Source organism: Amphiura filiformis, chromosome 1 (genome assembly GCF_039555335.1).
Source record: "Amphiura filiformis chromosome 1, Afil_fr2py, whole genome shotgun sequence".
Lineage (NCBI taxonomy): Eukaryota > Metazoa > Echinodermata > Ophiuroidea > Amphilepidida > Amphiuridae > Amphiura > Amphiura filiformis.
Genome location: NC_092628.1, coordinates 66466365 through 66486533, shown reverse-complemented (window position 1 = coordinate 66486533; position 20169 = coordinate 66466365). Strand labels below are relative to the sequence as shown.

Below are 20169 nucleotides of genomic sequence, written 5' to 3'. Positions count from 1 at the left end.
CGGCTGTAATCCACGGATATAAGATCGACACGCGCGCAGTTGGATTAGTCCGACGATCAAGGGCACCAAGCCATTCTGTGGTGGCTTCACAAAGGGCCGTGGTGCATGATTTGCCTGGAGAGAACCCATGCTGATTTTCGAACATGAGACCATTTGTGAGCAGGTGACTTCTCAGCTCATCGCAAACGAGAGCCTCAAGCATTTTACCAACCACGGACGTTAAGGCAATAGGTCTATAGTTAGACAATGTAGAACGGTCACCCTTTTTGTACACAGGGACTACATGGGCTATTTTCCAACCTATGGGCAATTTGCCTAATGCAGCAGACATACTAAAGATAGGCGCAAGAACTGGGGCTATGCTATGAGCACACATCTTTAACATACGGCCCGAGATGTTATCAGGCCCGACGGCTTTATCAGCAGCCAATTTCTTAATTCTGTTTAGAACCATTTCAGAATTAAACCTGGTGTTGGAAAAGGGTTCAACTATGAGTTCTGGAGATGTAATTTCCACAGTATCATCAGTATGTGTGAAGAAACTAGCAAAAAGATCACTGAATCTCTGAATATTTTGTGCCATTCTTGAGCAGTGCTGAACTCAGCCACTGGCAATTAAGCGCACTGTGGCGATGGACCAATTTTGACTCGCACTTACAGGAAAATGAAATAAGTTATGTTGCTGTAATTTGCAAGATAGTTACAAAATATAATTGGCATTAACTTCCCCAATTTTTACAGAAAAAAAATTGAAAAATAAAAGAATGGGATCAATTCAGAAATGTCTGTGCAAGCAGTGCAGTTGAGCTCCCTGCATGTCTATGGGAGTGTTCTAATCAAGTTGATGGTTCATTGGTCATCCCTAGTATAAGAGAGATCTGGATAAGGTAGGTTGAACATCTATCATCCCCAAGCATCCCTAATTCTAAGCCTTGTTTTTGATATCAAAATAATGTGAACAGGAGGTGATTGTAATTTCCTCACAATTAATATGCATGCAATGTGCATGTAAAGATTTACACACAATTATGAAGTCCACTGTCCATCACAAATGAGTACGGAAGGTATTGGTTTCAATTTTTGAGATATTGGACAGGCATGTGGATCCTGGGTTTCTCAACCGAAATCAGTTTGACCAAAATTCCCACATTAGTAATATATGTGTATTGCATAACAATAGATAAGGCCTGGAGGTTAATCCATCTCTATTGTTATACAATACACATACAGCTCACAAGAGTAATCCATATCCTTTGTTAAGCATTGTAATATGGGAACCCGGGATCCACATATTGCTTTGCAACATCTTGTTTTGTATATCTTATTCTTTATTGCTTGTTACCAAGATGGTAAAAAAATTGACAAATAGGCTGAGAAATTTTGGTTTTGTATGAATCCCTCAGAATACAAAGTGGTTGCATTTGAAATGGCCCGAGGAAAGCAGTTTCTGGATTACTTTGCATATTCATTAATTAATTAATATCATTAATTTTTTATCAATCTACCAAAACATGTTTATGTTCCCTTGAATAAACAGGAGAGCAAGTCCTGTTAAGACTCGTACTGATTCATGTTGCTGATTAATTGAGGTAAATGGGACTCGCTTGCCATCCCTTTCAAATTCTTTTAAAATAAAATACATCATATCACTTCCAATGGTATTTTTCATCAGTATTTTATTGAACAAAAATGCTGAAAACTGACATTTTTCAATTCAAAGTTTTTTTAATCATACTCTAAATAAAGAAAATTACCTTTCATTGATCAGTAAAGTACCTTTTACTGATTATGACATTGTTTACATAGTCACACAGGGAAAATAGAATTCATAATACTTGATAAGATGTGCATAATATTTTACTTATAAAATAGTAATTAAAGGAAATAACTTGATTGACAGAGATAGATATAAGTTTTCACTAAAATTCCCAGTTGAGTTAGTTTCAAATCTTTTTGCCAAAATTTAAGTTGCAATAACGTTTTAGTTATACATGTATAAAAATAAATTTTTACAAGTGTAAATATGATTAATTCATTTAGACACAGAAGAAACAAATCAATAATGGATTCCAGTACCGAAACTCCTTTATCTCAATTGAAATTAATTTAGCACTTAAAACAACAAACTTCTTAAAATGATTGGTACCAATGTTTCAAATTTTCATTAATTTTAATTAATATTTTCAAATATTCAAGAAGTATTACTTTTAATCATTTCAAACATGCTTATTATCCTAACTGGTATCTTAATATAATTTTTTATGCTTTACATTGATACATACAAGAATCATTATGAAAAGTACCAAATGTTCAGATTTGCTTAGCACAGTGGATGCACCACAGAATTGAAAAAAAAAGGAGAACCAGGACTCAACCGCCATCTTGATACAGGCATGGAGCAAAAATTTGTGGTATTCAGTTAGTTCCTGGAATGCACTTGAGGCAATCATTGTCATGCAAGAGCGACATGGATGATGGGTGCATTTAAGAGACGCACTTGATGGACCTACACGCGATATCAAGACGCTTCAGATGAGATGCAGAATTGCTTTTGTTAGTCTCAGCGCACCGTCAGCAAGAACCTGAATACCCCCATTTCCTCCCCATACCTGACAGCGCTATTGTATGTGGCAGTACAGAGAGTCCAGGTGTTCACCTAATTCTGTGAGATGCACTCATGTGTAAATATTATAATTAATGAAATGATTATCTTGTGCTGCAAATGAAATTCATATAAAACACCGGCATGAGGCTTGGCAAATAGGTGCATGCAGAGTGGTTTTCATGCTGCTATATTGCACTATTCCATTTAAAATGCAAACTCCTGCTGTGGAAGATTTCGGGGAAAAAAATTTCATATGGAATTATTAGGCAGCTCCATTGGAATTTCAAACACCCTTGGAGAAAGATTTAACCTGAATCTTGCACAGACGGAGTGCGAGTTTCAGTTAATTTAATTTGAAATTCATACTCCAAAATCTTCCCCAGCAGGGGACTGTGGAACTCAATTTCAGCCCAGGTGAGCTAGCCAGTCCAATGTCTCACGCGATCTTCAGCATGACATTCACCTCTCAAGTCAAACTTGTAACATCTCCCAAATGCACATTTTCATATTTTGAATAGTTTCTTGTAAATAGCCAATGCATGATCAGTACCAATCACTTTGATATAAATCAAAGTTGTAACAATACCGTGTTGTCTGTAATAAATGCCCCCATGTGATTTTTCAATGAAAAATGACCAAAATGAAAAAGAAAAAAAACTCCTGCAGTCATGACCATCACAATCCATTTTTAAGCTGTTTTCACTGTAAATTAGTTTTTCAAAATATTGCACACCCGGGGGCTTTTATAACAAACAATACGGCAAAATGTTTCAATTTTGATAACATATAATATTAATTGAAAATATGATAGTTTTAATTAAATTTTCATATATATGGCTGAATCAATTTACCAAATTTTCACAGCAAAGCAAAAAAATATATATATATCAGCAACATCTGTGGCATAATCAAGCAAATTGTCTTCATAAAATTACTTGTTGTAAATGATTACATCTGACTCATTTGAATTTGATCATTTATCATGTTTATACCTAAAATAGAAACATAATTGCCAACTTACTTTGATTAATCTCAAGTTCTATTCTACCGGCATGAAAAACAAGTTGCTTGATTACATAACATACTTACATTTTACAATTACTTGCATTTTTTAATACATGCCAATGTACTGCATAATATTGTAAGCGATATTTGAATCATGCCATGAAATCATGTATTTTAATACAAGCAAACTTGAATAATGTATCAAATATTATTTGGTCATCATAATTGAGTTTTTCATAAGGCAAGAAGAGATGGGTTTACAATTCATTTTAGTAATTCCAATAATATTGTAAACCAATGAAAATGTTTTGATTCTGATATTGAATATTTTCGTTTGGTGTATTATAAACTGTTCCATTTAACTCAGCAACATTTGTAAATATCTATACAAATACTTAACCACCCCCCAATGTTCACATTCTCCATATCCCATTTTCAAATGGATTGGAGGTAACATAATACGTAGGTGTACATTTGCAGACTATACAATGTACATAGAACTAAATAACATATGCAAAATCAATAATATTTCTTCTAAACAGGAAAAGAACTTCCAAAGGTACCGGTTTTTTTTATTACACAAGATTAGAAAGAAGAAAAGGTTAGCCAACTAGCACATTGTTTTCTCTTTATAATCAATTAAATTGTCTGCAGCCTATTCACCCACAGGTGACCAAGGAAATCAAATCAAAGTAATGTTGCAAGCGAAGAGGACTTCATCAATACAATCCTTATCTCAGACTAATCGTCTTAAGATTTAAACTATATACAAACTATTATGTTAATTATACACAAGTCAGTGGTACAACAAGTACCAACTTGTTCCAATTGGGGAGATCCACATATTCTAAAACAAAATAAGATGTGTTAGTATGACAAATACGTAGCTGTAGAAAATGGAAAATTAGAGAAAAGAAACTTAATAAAATCTATCAACATGTGATCAAATACAGAAAAGTTAAAGAAATGAGATAAAATAGAATATCATGGTTATGAATTATTGCTTGTCACATTATTGGCACTACATACATGTATAATACTATCTTCATACATGGTCATTATATCTAACATTTTATCACAAGTTTCTAATACTGTAACACAATCTTGATTCACTCAGGCCATTAGGCACAGGATCTATGCTGTACATGTAGGATTCAGTAGCCCCAAACTGCAGCTATATGATGCACCCCCATTCTCAATAATCAATAGTTCTCAGACAAAAGTGGCATACATGTACTAAATTATTTATTTCGTTGGTTTTGTTTTCTCCCTATTTTTTTACATTCACATTTGACCTGAGTGGATTAGATTGCATCACAGATTAGTAATCAATTCAATGAAGGTGTAGCATTGTGTACACACTCCAGATTTAGAGTCCAGCATATAGGCTCTAATCGCCCAATAATACAGAACATTCAAATTCAAAGTCCTACATACATGTACGATTTGGGCACTTTACTGCTACCTCTTGGTTCAATCAAAGATAATTTCAAAATATCAGTGACTTGGTAATCAAATGTACTGCAAAATAATAATAAAATACATATAAATGTATGTTATGTGGATGCCAAAGCACCTTATTCTATACTACTTAAAAAGCACCTGTATTACATACCTTAGAAGTCAATCTTGAACATCCAGATGAAATACTTGGCAGTGGTATCTGGAGTCCAAGGTATCAATATAAATAAATGATATTGAATCATTTAACATCAAGCTCTTTGCTGATGATAGCATGATCTATTGAACAAGACACACTAGGATACAGATTCTCCTGCACCAAGACATGCGTGTCTGCTCCTGGGCCAAAACTTGGGGTCTCATATGAATTTCAACATCCAAAAATACTTCCATCTCACTACTTGAAACAAGCACCACCACCTGATTATGTTTACATCACTGTCCAAACTTGTAGAACATATAGAAGCCATCAGAGCTACAACAGCCTCTAGGACTGATACACAGATGCCTTGGTCTCTGGTCAGACTGGTCAAGGAGTGATTGCACCTGACCGTAACTCGAATACGCATCCACAGTGTGGAATCCTTATACCAAGAGCGACAAAAACAAAGTTGAAAGTGTGCAATGGTAAGCAGCTACATTTGCAGTCCAAAACTATAGAAGAACACCCAGAGTCTCATCTCTGCAATGATGAACACAATCAAAGGAAAAACCTCTTTGCCCAAATGACCATGCTTTACAAAAAAATTCAGTGGCACTGTAAGCATTACCATCTCCCAGAATTCTACATAAAGAGGCCAGCTTGAGGTCTACATCATACCAGTTACTCCTGTGTGATACCTGCTATTGGAAACAGTTACAGCAACAACATACCAGGGCTTCAGGTCGGCTGCTTAACCAGCCATCTGCATGCAGCCTCCTGCTTCCAACAACAGGTGGTAACCAGGATCTCAGCTAGAAATTGAGGGTTGCCTGTCATTTGAATAAAATTGCCTGTCCTAATTTGACCTTTAAAACATTTACCAGACATCTATAGCCCATTGGGGGTTCAAAGAGTTCAAATATGTGCTGATATGGCCTTGTTCTACAAACCTGGTCTACTAACAACGGTCCATTAGCTTCTCAAAACATCCAATTTATGATATAGCATCTGTCAAAGGCATTAATTTTGCCCGTCCCAGGAGCAAACTGGCCATCTAAAATGATGACAGACGGGTGGCTAGCTAAGACCCTGGTGGTAACTTCCTTCCACATCAAGCTTTTATCCACACCCTATGTTCCTCATTAGCATTTTGTTGTTCATCATTTTTGTATATAAGATGCACTTGGACCGCACTGCACCATTCAGCATCCGGTGCAACATGCTTTGTATTTAAAAGGATAAACCAGCATCAGGTATCAAATTCAGAGCTCAGCATTTCTTGCATTATGTATGTACACATACTTTATGAACCCCTAAAATTGAAATTGCTCATGTGATTAAATCACATGAAGGCTAAATCTGACAATCAACCTCAAGTTTGATTTACAGTAAATTATATAAACACACACTTAAATTATTCTTACATTTTTAACAGTATAGTAGCTTTTAGTGAACGTAAAAGTTTAGTAGTACATTTCATAATAAGAAAAAAATAGATGATTACATACATGAATATTCCTATATATATATGTTTGCTCTCTTAAGTTGAGTCATAGGTAAACAATTCTGTCAATATTGGACACAATTTTACCTAGGAAATATATACTTTTAATCTGAAATCTTACAATAAGCTATATTATTGTAATATTACATCAATATTGGCTTTGATCTTGTATAAATGGTTGGTACACACTGCATACTGTGTTTATATGAGTCACTAGATGAATATGAATATATGCATATTGAGTACAAATCTCTCACAAATTGGTAAACTACATAGTATTTGGCAATTAAATATTCCAATTTATCAGGTGTGGAGATGTTGCACTTAACGATTGAGTCAGTACAATCAATACAATGCACATATTCAATCATTTTTAATTTGGGATACAACATGGTCATTTTTTTGTTTTTGATATTCTATTACAATCATTACCAATGCCATGATTAATTTCAACTTGAAAAGCAAATGAGAATAAATGGAAAACACACACACATACACACAAAAATCGATGCATGCAAAAATGAAATAGTACTGATTATGATTACATCATTATATACTTGGTGGGAGATAAGTTTCATGGTGCAAGACTATGTGAGTCAATACAACTAAACTCCTCAACAAAAGTTTGGAAAGTTTTTTCAAGCATCTGTTTCTCAAATTATTTGTGACATATTCATATCGTGTTGCATATCACTGGATAGCTACAATACTCCCCTTTACAATGACACCCAATTTGAAACAATAACATTTTTCACGGCTGAGTACATGCCTTGTGAATGTAGTGGGGTCTCAAAAAGAATTTGCCAAATTGACCATTATTCTGTGCAGCAAGCTGCAATCCCATAACTTCATAATCTGGCCCCTAAAGCAATCCTCCAAGATGACACCGCCGCCCCACATAGCCAAGGTAGTCAACGACTGCCATCAGGCCAGACCCATGGGCTAGACCTCAACCCGATTGAACACTTGTGGGACCAGCTTGATCGTGCTGTGCGTGCCAGAGAAGCCCATATGCAACCACATTGAATGACCTGCGACAAATCCTTGTTGAAGAATGGAATTCCATCCCACAGTAACGTGAAACCAGGTCGGTGAGCAACATGAGGAGATGGTGCCTGACAATTGCGGCTGCCTGTGGTTTTCCACCCGCTATTGAGGTTAGTGGCTAGCTTTGTTTGAGCACAGAATAATGGTCAATCTGGCAAATTCTGTTTGAGACCCCACTACATTCACAAGGTGTGTACTCAGCCTTGAAAAATGTTGTTGTTTCAAACGGGGTGTCATTGCAAAAGGGAGTATTGTAGCTATCCATTGATATGCAACACGATATGAATATGTCACAAATAATTGGAGATACAGATGCTTGAAAAAACTTTCCAAACTTTTGTTGAGGAGTTTATAATAGGAGTCTGAACTAAAAAAGACCAGCTGACATTACCTGTCAATCAACAGTAAACAACGGTAAAACAGCATGCCCTGCTATTCCGTTTCTCCGATGAGGGCACCAAATGAATCAATCTTCCTTTCACGTGTATTACCCAATCACTGGCTGTAGGGAGTTGATTGTCAGTCGCAAAACTAGCCTTTTAATTCAGTCCCCAATTATAGTGAAGCTGATAGGTTGATATCACAACATTCCCGATACCAATTGAAATATTAAAATTTGTGTTATCCTCCAAATACACAATATATACTGTTAGGGAGGACAGATAATAGTATGTCCACAATACAGCATTATGATTTAAGAGAAGTTTATATATATCTAGCAGCATATCTTTAAATTGGCAATTTGCACCTTGTAGCATGCCTATGTTATATACAAAAGCATTATCATTCCACGGTGAGTTTGAGTGGTTAAATATTGGACATTGTGGTTAGTATTAGGGAAGTGTTTAGTGATATGATAAAGGTTAGGACTAAGATAATAGTTAGCCCATGAACAAGCCATGCAAATTCAGTTCAACTCAGTTCATGCACCACCCAAAATCACACAACGCACATTATCGCCATAAGCCTCATGTCAACGTCTTGCCATTGAATCACACGCTCCTACCTAGTAAAGATGGATCGTGTTACATTAATCTTACATTATCTGTACTGTTTTTCTTGATAGCACTCCTTGAATCCAGTGCTATTTGTAGCTCACCACCTGCTGGTTTTCAAATCCCAACAATAGCTACCTCTTCTTAGCATTTTTCATAGCTTGTTTTAGAAGGATATCAAAGTCAGTTTCCTTGCTGACTGGCTCATCAGCTCGATGCACCTCATCAGTTTCCTGATATCCAAATTCCATGGCCTTCTCTTCTTGGTTCATGGAGTCTGTAATACAAAAGCAATTCTTCAAAGTTAGTCCAGTTAAGCTGGATTTATACAGTTTACAAAGCTTTTTAAAAAAAAACCAGTAATATTTATGTGCAGTTTTTTACTTTCTCAATGTTTAACTACATTGTATGGAGGTTTGGAGATCTAGTCCATAATGAAGGTCCATGCTTTGGTGTGTTCTTTGGGCAGCTTTTAAATTTTCAACACTTTTTTTCCAGCTCACTCCACTTTGCTAAGTGGCCTATAGTCTGTCTTGTCTCAAGTTGAGAGCAACGTCATGCTGGATTTTGCAGTGGCAGTTTCTAATCACGCACTTGCATAATCATGTGGGGGCGCATACGCATATAAAGGCGACTTGTCTGTACGCTGGCGACACAACCACGTAAACGTACCGATTCGAATCTGCCACTGCAAAATCCAACATGGTGTTCCTATCATATTGTGCTTTTAGCCAAGGCTCATTTGTCTCTCTCCACCCAGGTGTATAAATGGGTACCGCTTTCCATTGGGAAGGAAGGTAAACTGACTCTTGTGTGGGGGAGTGGCAGACCACCAAAACAACATTCATAGAGGAGTCTGGCCCAAGTCACTTTGAAAGAGAGATGGGCTCTCCGGGCTGTAAAATACAGGCATTAACCTTTGAAACCTTTACCTACCACTTGTTCATCCAGTTTTTGAGCCTGCAGTTTGTCACATTGTGGTTAGACGCTGTGAGGTGCATAAGAAGAATGTATCAAACACAAAACTTAAACTTACTCCCAATTTCTAAGTCGCGCACCAGATGACCCATCCAGTTGGCCAAGAAGTCCAAAATGGATGGCATATGAACCCAACCTAAAAATGACCTTTAGAGCAGCATAATCTATGCAAAATGAAGCCCACATTGTATATACACAAGGAAAAAAAGCACAGCGGTCTTACCCAAATCGGCATAATCAGAGCGACAAAACTGCCTTCGACCTCCGAAGCAAACATCATACTGTGGTTCAAACTTGTCCTGATTTACACCTTCAATGGCAGCAAAGGCATCACATGTGTACTGAAATGTCACAAATGCATAGTTGTCCCTAATGGAAAGAAAAAAAGGGAAGTTTATTTACCAAGTATATTATTCCAGTGGCAAACTAGAGATGCACAACCACATGAAGTATTTTTTCTCTAAAGTGGTCAAATTGTGGGAAAAACGTACTTAAAAATATTTCACTGAGAATCAGAATGCTAATTTTCTTGTGGTAAATCTCATTTTCACACCACCAAAATAGCTACCAATAAACTCGGAATGAAATCTTTGATTCAGGCACTTTGATCAACTTACTCTTATCAAATCTCAGTTTTTGAGGGTAAATTGAGGGTGCCATTGCAATATTTCATCAAACTTAGCTGGCTGGTGTTTTCTATTTTGTAAATATCCCACTTACACATTATTTCCTGCTGTAGACATTGTACAAAGAAACATATTTATTTGGCTTTTGGTACAACTTGCGTACACAGTGTGAAATTATAATGGTGTAGACATATGATGCTTTTAGTTTTGTCATATTTATTCTTGGCAGGAATTGTCTTATAATAACCCTTGCATATTTGTTTTTAAACTCGACATAAAACAATGCCATACCCTTCATCTCTGAAGTGAACAGTAACTTTGTCAATTTCTCCAAACTGTCCAAATCTTCTACAGAGGTATTCTTTGGTGCAACTATCTTCAATTCTACCTACATAGATGACACGACGGTCTTCCTGCAATCAGAATGAGAGCAACGATAAGACAAGATCAATAGAAGGCTGAAAAAATGAGCTGGGTACTTATGACAATCTGCTTTTGGTCATATTTTTGATATTTGTTAAAATGTCATTAGGTATATGATTCTTGGTCAATCGGAGGCAATTTTGCTAACAACACCTGTGCATACATGCTTTAAATGGTTTGACAATGCAATTGTTTTTAGTCTTTTAGTTACCTTCGACCAGTGCTCCATCTACCACATGTACACAGGGGTTTTATTTGTGTCATGTGCAAACAATTTGCAGGGACTTAGCAGAAAATTTTGCAGACCAAATCTCTTTTAAACAATAGAGTCAAAAGCACACCTAATTATTCCATGATGGACATGTTTTTGAATCTTCCTCAACATAAAGCTAAAATGACATGATTTTTTTGAAATTCTAAAATTGAATTGGAAAATGTTGCCATTTCTAACCACTATATATGCAGGAAAAAACATCTTGCAATATTTGAAAGAACCAACCACACATCCCTGGAAATTGTTCATCTAAAATATATTGAACACCACACCTTCTCTCTGTTTATGTTCAAGCCAGTGACGCCAACACAACAGTGATTTTTCATTTTTAGTCAAACCTTAACTTACCCATTGCTTCTTCTGTTCTTCCATCTGTTCATCCCATCGCTGCTTTTTCCACTCTCGCTCCTGTTCTCTACTTCTGCTTCGTCTGCGATAACTCTCTTGGCGTTGGTTGCTGTCTCGTCGTCGTCGCCGCCTTAATGCCCTCCTACTCGACCTAATGCATTGGAGAAGTAACAACCATCAACTTACACTTTAAAACAATACACAGCTGGTAGTTCGGTCAAGTTTGTTGAATTATTTATAAACATTCATAATGAGCACCACTATGTGTATCTTACACAATCAAATCCATTCAAACAGGCTTTCTAAATATTACCAACTATCAGTCAGTTCACTTCATTCCCACATTTCATATTAACTCAGTGCATTGATTTTGAGTTGTCATTTGATGTTTGAGGCAATTAACCACTGGGTTTGGCACTGTGAGGTACATGAAGGCATCCAAGGTATGCAAACTTAGAATTTCAATCTCCATGGACAAATCAGTCATTATTATATAAAGTTATGTCATCATTTGGTGATCACTGACCATTCAAGTCAATAATGAACTATGTTGGAGAATTGAATTTCTTATCAGTTCTAGTAATCAATTGCAAATGTGAACAATTGCTTTGCAGTGTGAACTACTACTACATACCTTCTTGATCTGGAGCGTGACCTGGAGCGTAACCTAGAGCGTGATCTAGATCTCATGTGAGATGAATAACCACTTCCGGATCGATGACTATTCCGCCGCAATCTCTTTCTCCTCAGCTTCTTTCTGCTGCGATCTCTTAATCGTTGAGGCGAGGGAGAGTGAACACTGGACCTTGAATGGTGTGATCTTGCCCTTTGACTTGATCTTGACCTTGATATTGAGGGAGATCTTGAGTTCCGAGAGTGGGATAAAGATCTAGATCGTGACCTTGAGTATGACCTAGAATGAGACCTTGACCTGGAACGTGATGAACAAGATCTAGATGAGTAAGAAGAATATGATGAATAACGCTGCCTCGGTCTACCATCTGGAGAGGGTGTTCTTGAATAACGCTGCATCTGGCTACCAGCTGGCGAGGTGTTCTTGAATACGATCTAGATCTTGACCGTGATGAACAGGTGGAACAGGAAAAGGAAGGGCTACGTGAATGTCTGGAGTCTGAGTTTCGCCATGATCGCTTTCGACTTCTCGCAGCAGGAGATTCTCCTCTTGAACAACTGGATGCTCTTGAGCGAGGAGAGTCCAATCTGCTTTCCACCTCAAGCTCTCCAGTCTCAGGTGGTTCTGATAATGCACAAGAACTGTCACATTGATTTGTGGTGGGTGATGTAAAAGCAGTATTTACTGTGTGGGAGAATGAGGCATCAGTATTAACAGTGTGAGAGTAAGAGGTATCACTACCAGCCTCACCAGCTCTACTATACTGAATTTGTGTCCTAAACAGTTGGGTCTTTATCATCCTTCTCAGCCTGATCTGTACTTCCAATCTCTTGATACATACTAAAGAGTTTTGTAGGAAAATAATCAGGAATCTTATCAAAGTATTGAAGTCTCCTTTCTTGTACGGAACTACTAGATTGTGTAGCTGCTTTACTCATACATGGCGATGCATTTGGAGTGATAAAACTACTGCTTCTTGTCGGTGATGTGTTCGGTGAAGTTCCACTTGGCGTATTGCTACTTTCTCTAGTAGGAGATGTCATTGGAGTGGGCAAATTACTATCACCTTGTTCACTCCCTTCTGGTGTGTTCGTATCAGACCCTTTCTTTTTCAGCCTATACTGTCTCTTTTTATACAACTGTTTTCTTTCATTAGCAGCAGCCTTTGCCGCCACAGGATCTTTGGCTTTATTTGCCCTAGCATTTTTGGCATTGTTTATCTGTTCTAGATTCTCCTGAGCCAGTAATTCAATCACTTTTTTCTCTTCTGCATTGTTGTTGTTAGTTGCACCTTTTTTGTCTGTGCAGTAATCATGTTCCAAATTGAGATAATTAAATCCAGGTAGTTTAGCTTCTAATCTTGATGATGGGTGTGGGGTAGGGCTGCCACTTCTGCTGCCCGGTAAACTATGGCATCCTCTCTCACCCCCGTCTGAGATGATGTCTTGCAGCGCATGCGTTTACTGGCATGCACTGAGGTTCCAGTAATATGGCAGACTTCCTCTTGGCTGGAGCTATCTTTTAACTACCTCAGCTGGATCAACATCTAAAAGAAATACACACACACAAAAAACAAAAACAATAATAACAATAATGTTTTGCCTTTAAAATTGTGTACATGTACATGTATGATCTGTTGTAAAAATGAACAAGTGTATTCATTTCAAAGATCCCATTTGTACTAGGCAAAAGTTAGGATTCAATTTTGAACCTATTTCTGATGACAGAGGCCGAGCATAAATAATCCGAGTCTGTCTGAGTGTTTACACTACCAGTGAGTTGAAGTTGTCTTCTTTTTTTAACATTTCTCAACATTGCAGTAGCAGGAGCTTTATCAAGAATCTAATGCCCTTTTCACACTGTGATACAAATCTATCTATTCTATGGTTACCTTTCTTGGATAGAGTCTTCTTCACATTTTTGAGTGGTGAATTTGCAGCGCTACTGAAAATGATGGATAGAAAACAAATTTGAAATGAACTGATGATAAGAGTTGAGACAGCAAAAAACAGACAATTGTGAATACATACATATTTGAACCAAGGTTGGCAATACTTTCCTGATGACAAGATGGAAAATAAAGTGAAATACCAAGAAATACAGCAAGGTAGTGGGAAATACCATGGGGGATTAGTGTGTGATCTACTTTTGCTAGTTTTTTTTAAAAGATCTTCAATTCATTTCACTTCATTGGTTTGATAATAACTCACAATATGTTTTCCAATTAATTACCATTCTATACATCCATCTCCTGGCACTAGCTGAGTCTGTATATTTGACACAATCTGGTCCATGGGGGGCCAAAGGCAGCAATTCGAAATTGAGATTAGACAAAAATATTGAGTAAAAACACTAAAATACATACAATACTAGTACACAGACAACTTTAGAACCAAGTTTGTCAGTAGTATACGATAGCCCAATGTTTGTATCAGGTAATAAATTATACTAGTAACTAAATTTTCACAAATACTTCATTTGGCCCTGGGGGAGTAGATTGTGTCACATATGTACGTTTGTTGACTGAATGTTTTTGTGTAAAATGTTTATTTATGGTTTCCTGTTCATTATTAGATATTTCAATGTAAAATAAGCATTGAAAATGTAAATTTATGATCATTTCCCATTAAAGCAAAATTATATCTGACTTTTTATTTCCAACATGCGAGTCAATTTAGGCCTACCTTAATAATTTCACAAAAGTGCATGTCAATCTCACAATAAATAAGGTGCACTTGACAAAAGTGCTGCATCCAGCTCCATGTATGCCAGTCTCTCACAATCAATCATGCTGTGTTATGACTCTACCTATTACTAGATAATAATGCAACAGGTGCAATATTGTGATTATCCTAGCCAACCCTACCTAAAGGTCACATTTCACAAACTGAGTGTGTACTCTTACCTTGCCTCTGCAGGACCATTGTTGGCACTTGACAGTAATGGTGTAGTTAGACTTTCTGCAGCACTCTGTAACGTGGCTTCAGTTTCCTCAAACTGCTCCAATAGACTGTTAAGGTCATTGGCTTCGATACCTGAATACAGGCGAAAAGAATACAGTTATTTTAACATGTCTACTTAAAAGTAGACATGTTAGAAGTTTACAATTTCATCATTCACAATTGTGATGTTATCCCACTTGACATTTATAAACATATACAATGTATCTTTGCTTCTAATTTGACCAGGAATTGTCCACTTTTGCTCATGTTTCTAATAAAGTAGCATGCAAATTTGCATCATATTGGTATTTTGAAGCGTTCCCTGCTTCTGTGACCCATCTAATTACAGGCGGTATTGGCTTTGGGCAAAGCAGTACTTGTCAATGTGGTTAATGTTATATGCAGAGCTTTGTTCTCCAATACTAAAAAGACTGAACGCAAAAGTCACAGTCTATCTGCACATGAAACCGCATCCATATACCACACCTCAACGTAAGTAACATAAAGATTATAAATATAGGCCTACGGTATTGGTGTGTAGTTGATTGCTCAAGAAAAAATTATTTAGAATCTTTATTAGATATTAGAAAACAAAAATGTGCTCAGTAAGTTACCAATTTCCAAGATATCATCTTCTGCTACTGTTGACAGTTGACTCTTTTCTTCAATGAGTAGCAACGTTTCTGGATTTTCTTCACTGCCAGCGTTGTCAACATGCTCTATAGTGAAATTTCCAAAATCTGCATTGTGTGAATTGAGAGCCTGGATATTTTGCTGCTGCTGCCTTGGTCGCTGCAAGATCATGGCTAGTGGATCTACCATCATAAACAATGAACAGCTAGCAAAAAACAACAGAAACAGAAAAAAAGAAACAGTTCAAAATTAATGCATATACATGTGTGTGTGCATAATGTGCTTTCCACTTACTATGTACACATTTAAACATCTTTTTGAAATAGGAAAGTAACAGGGTTGTGATTAAGTGCAGCCACATTTTGCACATTTTGGGTCATCAATTTGTAAGCGCTCTTTACGAATGTCATATTTCATTGAATTTACAACTGTATGACAAAACAGACGAAAATAGTAACTGTTTGCACAAAATTTTCAAAGAACCCCCCCCACACACAGATTTGTACATGTGTTCATAGACCATGATATAGTCTGCATTATATGGTCTATGGTGTGCTGCATGACACAAGAAGAAGAATAGGCCTACTGTTTTAATATTTCCAGTGAACATTAATTGAAGTGATATTAAAATGTTAAAACTTAAAAAAGTATCAGAACTCAGAATAATTCGAAATTCATAATTAACCTATTTTACCACCGGTTAAATATGATGCGGTTAATTAACCGGTTAATTAACCGGTAAGATTGAGGTTAATTAACCGACTAAGAACACTGGGAATATCACCATCCGCTTTCATATCGGTGTCGGAACAAGGATTGTCACTTGTAATAATGTAAACAAATGGTTTTCACGACAGTTTCGCTGACGTTTCGCGACAGTAAAATTTAGTTAGAGATTGTTTAACTTTTATTTCAATCTCTGGCATGAGGAGAGATTGAGAATGTGGGTTAAAGATGTGTTCTCATTTTGCAACCAAAATAGACTTCTCATTTAAGCTTAAAAGGGCATTTCGTGAGCCTCATCCCCCCCCCCCCACTTTTTTTCAAAAGTTGAGATTTTTATGCTACTGGAAACCTCTGGCTACACAATGTTTATGTACCAAATATTTTTTGCAGATTAATCATTTGTTAATTCGTTAGTAAAAAATATCGTCAAATTTGAATTTAACCAGAACGAAATTACAACACTAGCCTATGGAGCACGGAGCAGTTTAATACAATGTACCGTAACATGGGGTGGCTTTGGACAATTTTGATGTATTGTCGTAAATATTTTTATAATGATCAGTAGAATTCTGAGTTTCATGTTGGGTTCGGCAAGTACCAATAGAGGACAGTTCATGCCCATAAGGTCAACTCGAGTTTATTTTATTTTACGATAATTTTTGGGGGCAAAGTTTGTCCAAAGTCACCCCTGGGTTTGGGGTGACTTTAGACACCATGTAATCAAGTGCATGTCCAAAGTCACCCCGACCTGAAGAGTAGAGCAATGGAGAGGGTGGAAGTAGTTGTGAGGTGGGTAGGAGCACAGAGGACACTGTTGTGGTAGGGCATGGTCACTGTGGTTTTTTTGTAACAAAGTGTCAAATTTTTTTGTATTCATTTGTTATGTCCAAAGTCACCCGAAAGGAAGCCAAACCCTGGGGTGACATTGGACACAGCCTGCTTTAAATTCTCAAGAGTGGCTAGATATCATGACTATCCAGGTAGGTTCTTGATTCATCTGTGTTTACTATCCAACCAACAGGCTTGAGTTTCCACTCGTATGTTCCGGTGGAGTACCAAAAGTTTGACCACCACAAAAATCCTGTATTTTATGGACCCCGCTAAAAAGTTCTGAAAAACATAAAAGATAACACATTATACTGGAAAACTTTAGTCATTTGTAATGTCCATACATTGTATAAGAACATACAAAAATATTCTTAGAAATATTAAAAGGTAAAACAGCCTACATGAAATAATAGTTTTTCCCATGTGTGTCCAAAGTCACCCCAGTGTCCAAAGTCACCCCATTTTACGGTAGTGATGGTACACGTAATCATGCATAATAACTCACAAACGCAAAATTGGAAACAACCGAAATTTTGAGAATCAATAAGCTTTTTTCGGGGATATCTACTGGAAAATGTCATAAAACGAGGATGCTAGGATCATCCTCCTTTAAATTGACAGGCCAGGATGCTAGCCAATCCATTCACCATTGTAATTTTAAGATGGCAGATATGCACAAAATTTTCAAGCAGGTCAGAAGTCGCTTTAAAGAAATTTTTTGGAAATAGAGTCATCAATGATTGGAACTCACTACCACAAGAGATTATTTCTGCACCAAGTATTGCTACTTTTAGAGAGAAGTTAAGGGCTCTTCCGTCTGTAAGTAACCAAGTTAGTAACCCTCAGTCTATGACTACGTCTACTACGTTTCAGGTATTCTCTCGGTCGGTGCCACGTACACGTCACATCCATTCATGAATTGGCGTGAAAACTAGACTGCCTAACTTGCCTGTATCTCGCTTTCGCCAAAGAACGCCTGTAATACATACCTGTTTTTAATGAATTTGCAACAATGTTTCTATTGTCAGCAATAACAGCTTGCATTCATACTTTTGAGTTTATATGGTGAATTTTCGTACACATCATAAATAAGTGAAATCAGAATATCCTGAAAGGAATTTAGGTAAAGAATTCAACGACACTGACCTCGCAGTAGCTAATGTTTTCATGTAAACATGGCGTCATTAAACATTTTTAGCCTACGTTTCGTATCCTACTACCGGATCGTTGAAACAACAAAACCTCAATCCCCGGCCTCATTCACGAATTCACTCACCTTCCTACACCACCAGTTGAAATAAAACTCAAACATCCCGTGTTATTCCTCAAAACTACATGCACCTTCATTAATAAAAAATTGAAATCCTAGTAGAAATCCGTTATCGAAAATTGTTTGATATAAAACGTCACCAAAAGTAATTTTTCTGAAGAGTAGATACCGCGTGTCAAAATGGCGGCCGCAGTCGCATCCCCCCAGCTTTGTACGTGTACCCAGGTCACGGTATGTCTACGTGACGAACAGTCAAGGTCATAGAACAGCGCAACCTGTCTGCTGTAATATAATGGCTCCGCCCAATGAACGGCGCTGTCAATCATCCTTATTGCCTTTGTCGAACAGACTTTTACGCAGGTAAGAGCTCACGCTGTCCTCACTTTTAGGATCGACGAGCGTCAGGCCGACACAAGCTGGTTGTGTAGGAGACTATCATCGTGATGCCCACGTTGGAACCATTGATTACGGAAGAAATATTCATACCAGGACTGAAGCAAATGTGGCCATTTCTATGTTTGTACCGGCATGTACCGCCATTTTTCAACACGGAGCTAGCGGAAAATACTGCAAATTCGTCCAAGGTAAGCAAAGGGTTGGGGATCGCATTTTTAACTTTGACTAAACTGTTTCGGAGTTAAGGCACGCTAAAAGTAGACCATTTCGGGGGCTGTATTTGGTGTACATGTGACGCTTTTGAACAGAGTAAAAAACGACCACTTATTCGCTATTGCTGAAGTATACCCGCCGAATCATGTACCAATACACAAGGTATTGGTACATGAGATCAGGTATACGTGAAAACAACTTATCGCATATTTTTGTGATAGCTTGTGATACACTCCAGAGTTCAGTGAATGCGAATGTTGTTTTCACTCCAGTGCTATTGTCTGCCGGTTCATGCCCGGGCAGCCCGGATGTCCGACCGACAGACATGACAGAATTAGCAAATTCGTGGCTAGACTTCTTCACATTCATGTTCATGCTTGATGCTCGAGCAACCAGCAGTAGTGCGAGCCTTAACCCTCTCCTATGTCGTTGTCGAGTTCCTACGGCAAGATCATTTTAAAACAAACAAGAAAAAAAAAACAAGCATGGCACATGGCCATGTGGGTTACACATGGGTTACATAACATTGTCAACATGATCTTGCATGCATGCGCATGAAGCTGAGCCATGCACATGTGCATGCATGATATGTACATTTACATGCACGCAAATGAGGCTCTTGATATCGAAACATATCCCCCTACATACTACACGACACCATTCTGGTGTATAAAATAAATCTTTTCTTACCTATGGTTACTACTCTAAGTTTAAAATTACTGGAAAATGCCTAGTTTATGAGCCTGCGACACCGTTTTTCGAAGTCTTCATCCGAGCAAAACACACACACATGGCCAATGATCTTATTGATCTACAGTCACAACATATGTACCGGTTACTATTTGTAAACCCATTAAGAGTTCCGTTGCAATAAATATTAGTTGTAAAATCATTTTAAACAATATAAACTTATCATACAATTAAATTTAATATATTGTTTAATTCACGTATAAGTTCTACCATTATAAATAACAAAATGAGCATTTATTAGAAACTCCAACTCGGCTATGTTACTAAAATATTGCATAAAGTAATCGTTATTTATGCTCAATTAAATGGAATTGATATACAGTCTCTGACACAGCACTCAAAATAATTTCACACTTTTTAACTAATGTA

The 20169-nt window shown here is 37.2% G+C and overlaps 1 protein-coding gene across 1 annotated transcript; it reads right to left on the bottom strand.

Moving 5' to 3' along the window:
* Positions 1-5589: 5589 nt before the first annotated feature.
* LOC140162424 (uncharacterized) lies at positions 5590-19851 on the bottom strand. Its single transcript, XM_072185656.1, has 10 exons — positions 19741-19851; positions 15599-15822; positions 14948-15077; positions 13934-13986; positions 12822-13504; positions 12043-12476; positions 11409-11559; positions 10655-10776; positions 9961-10106; positions 5590-9036 (listed from the first exon to the last, which is right to left on the bottom strand). Exons 2-10 carry the CDS (start codon positions 15807-15809, stop codon positions 8894-8896), a joined length of 2073 nt encoding a protein of 690 aa, XP_072041757.1. The 5' UTR covers positions 15810-15822; positions 19741-19851; the 3' UTR covers positions 5590-8893.
* Between the last annotated feature and the right edge of the window lie 318 nt (positions 19852-20169).

What these genes read in the sequence shown, in the direction of transcription:
- LOC140162424 (XM_072185656.1), bottom strand. Translation starts at nt 15,809, where the DNA reads ATGATGGTAGATCCACTAGCCATGATCTTGCAGCGACCAAGGCAGCAG. An exon ending in AGATGATATCTTGGAAATTG is followed by an intron (nt 15,078 to 15,598) that starts GTAACTTACTGA and finishes GCCTGTATTCAG; the next exon opens with GTATCGAAGCCAATGACCTT. An exon ending in AATGGTCCTGCAGAGGCAAG is followed by an intron (nt 13,987 to 14,947) that starts GTAAGAGTACAC and finishes CATCATTTTCAG; the next exon opens with TAGCGCTGCAAATTCACCAC.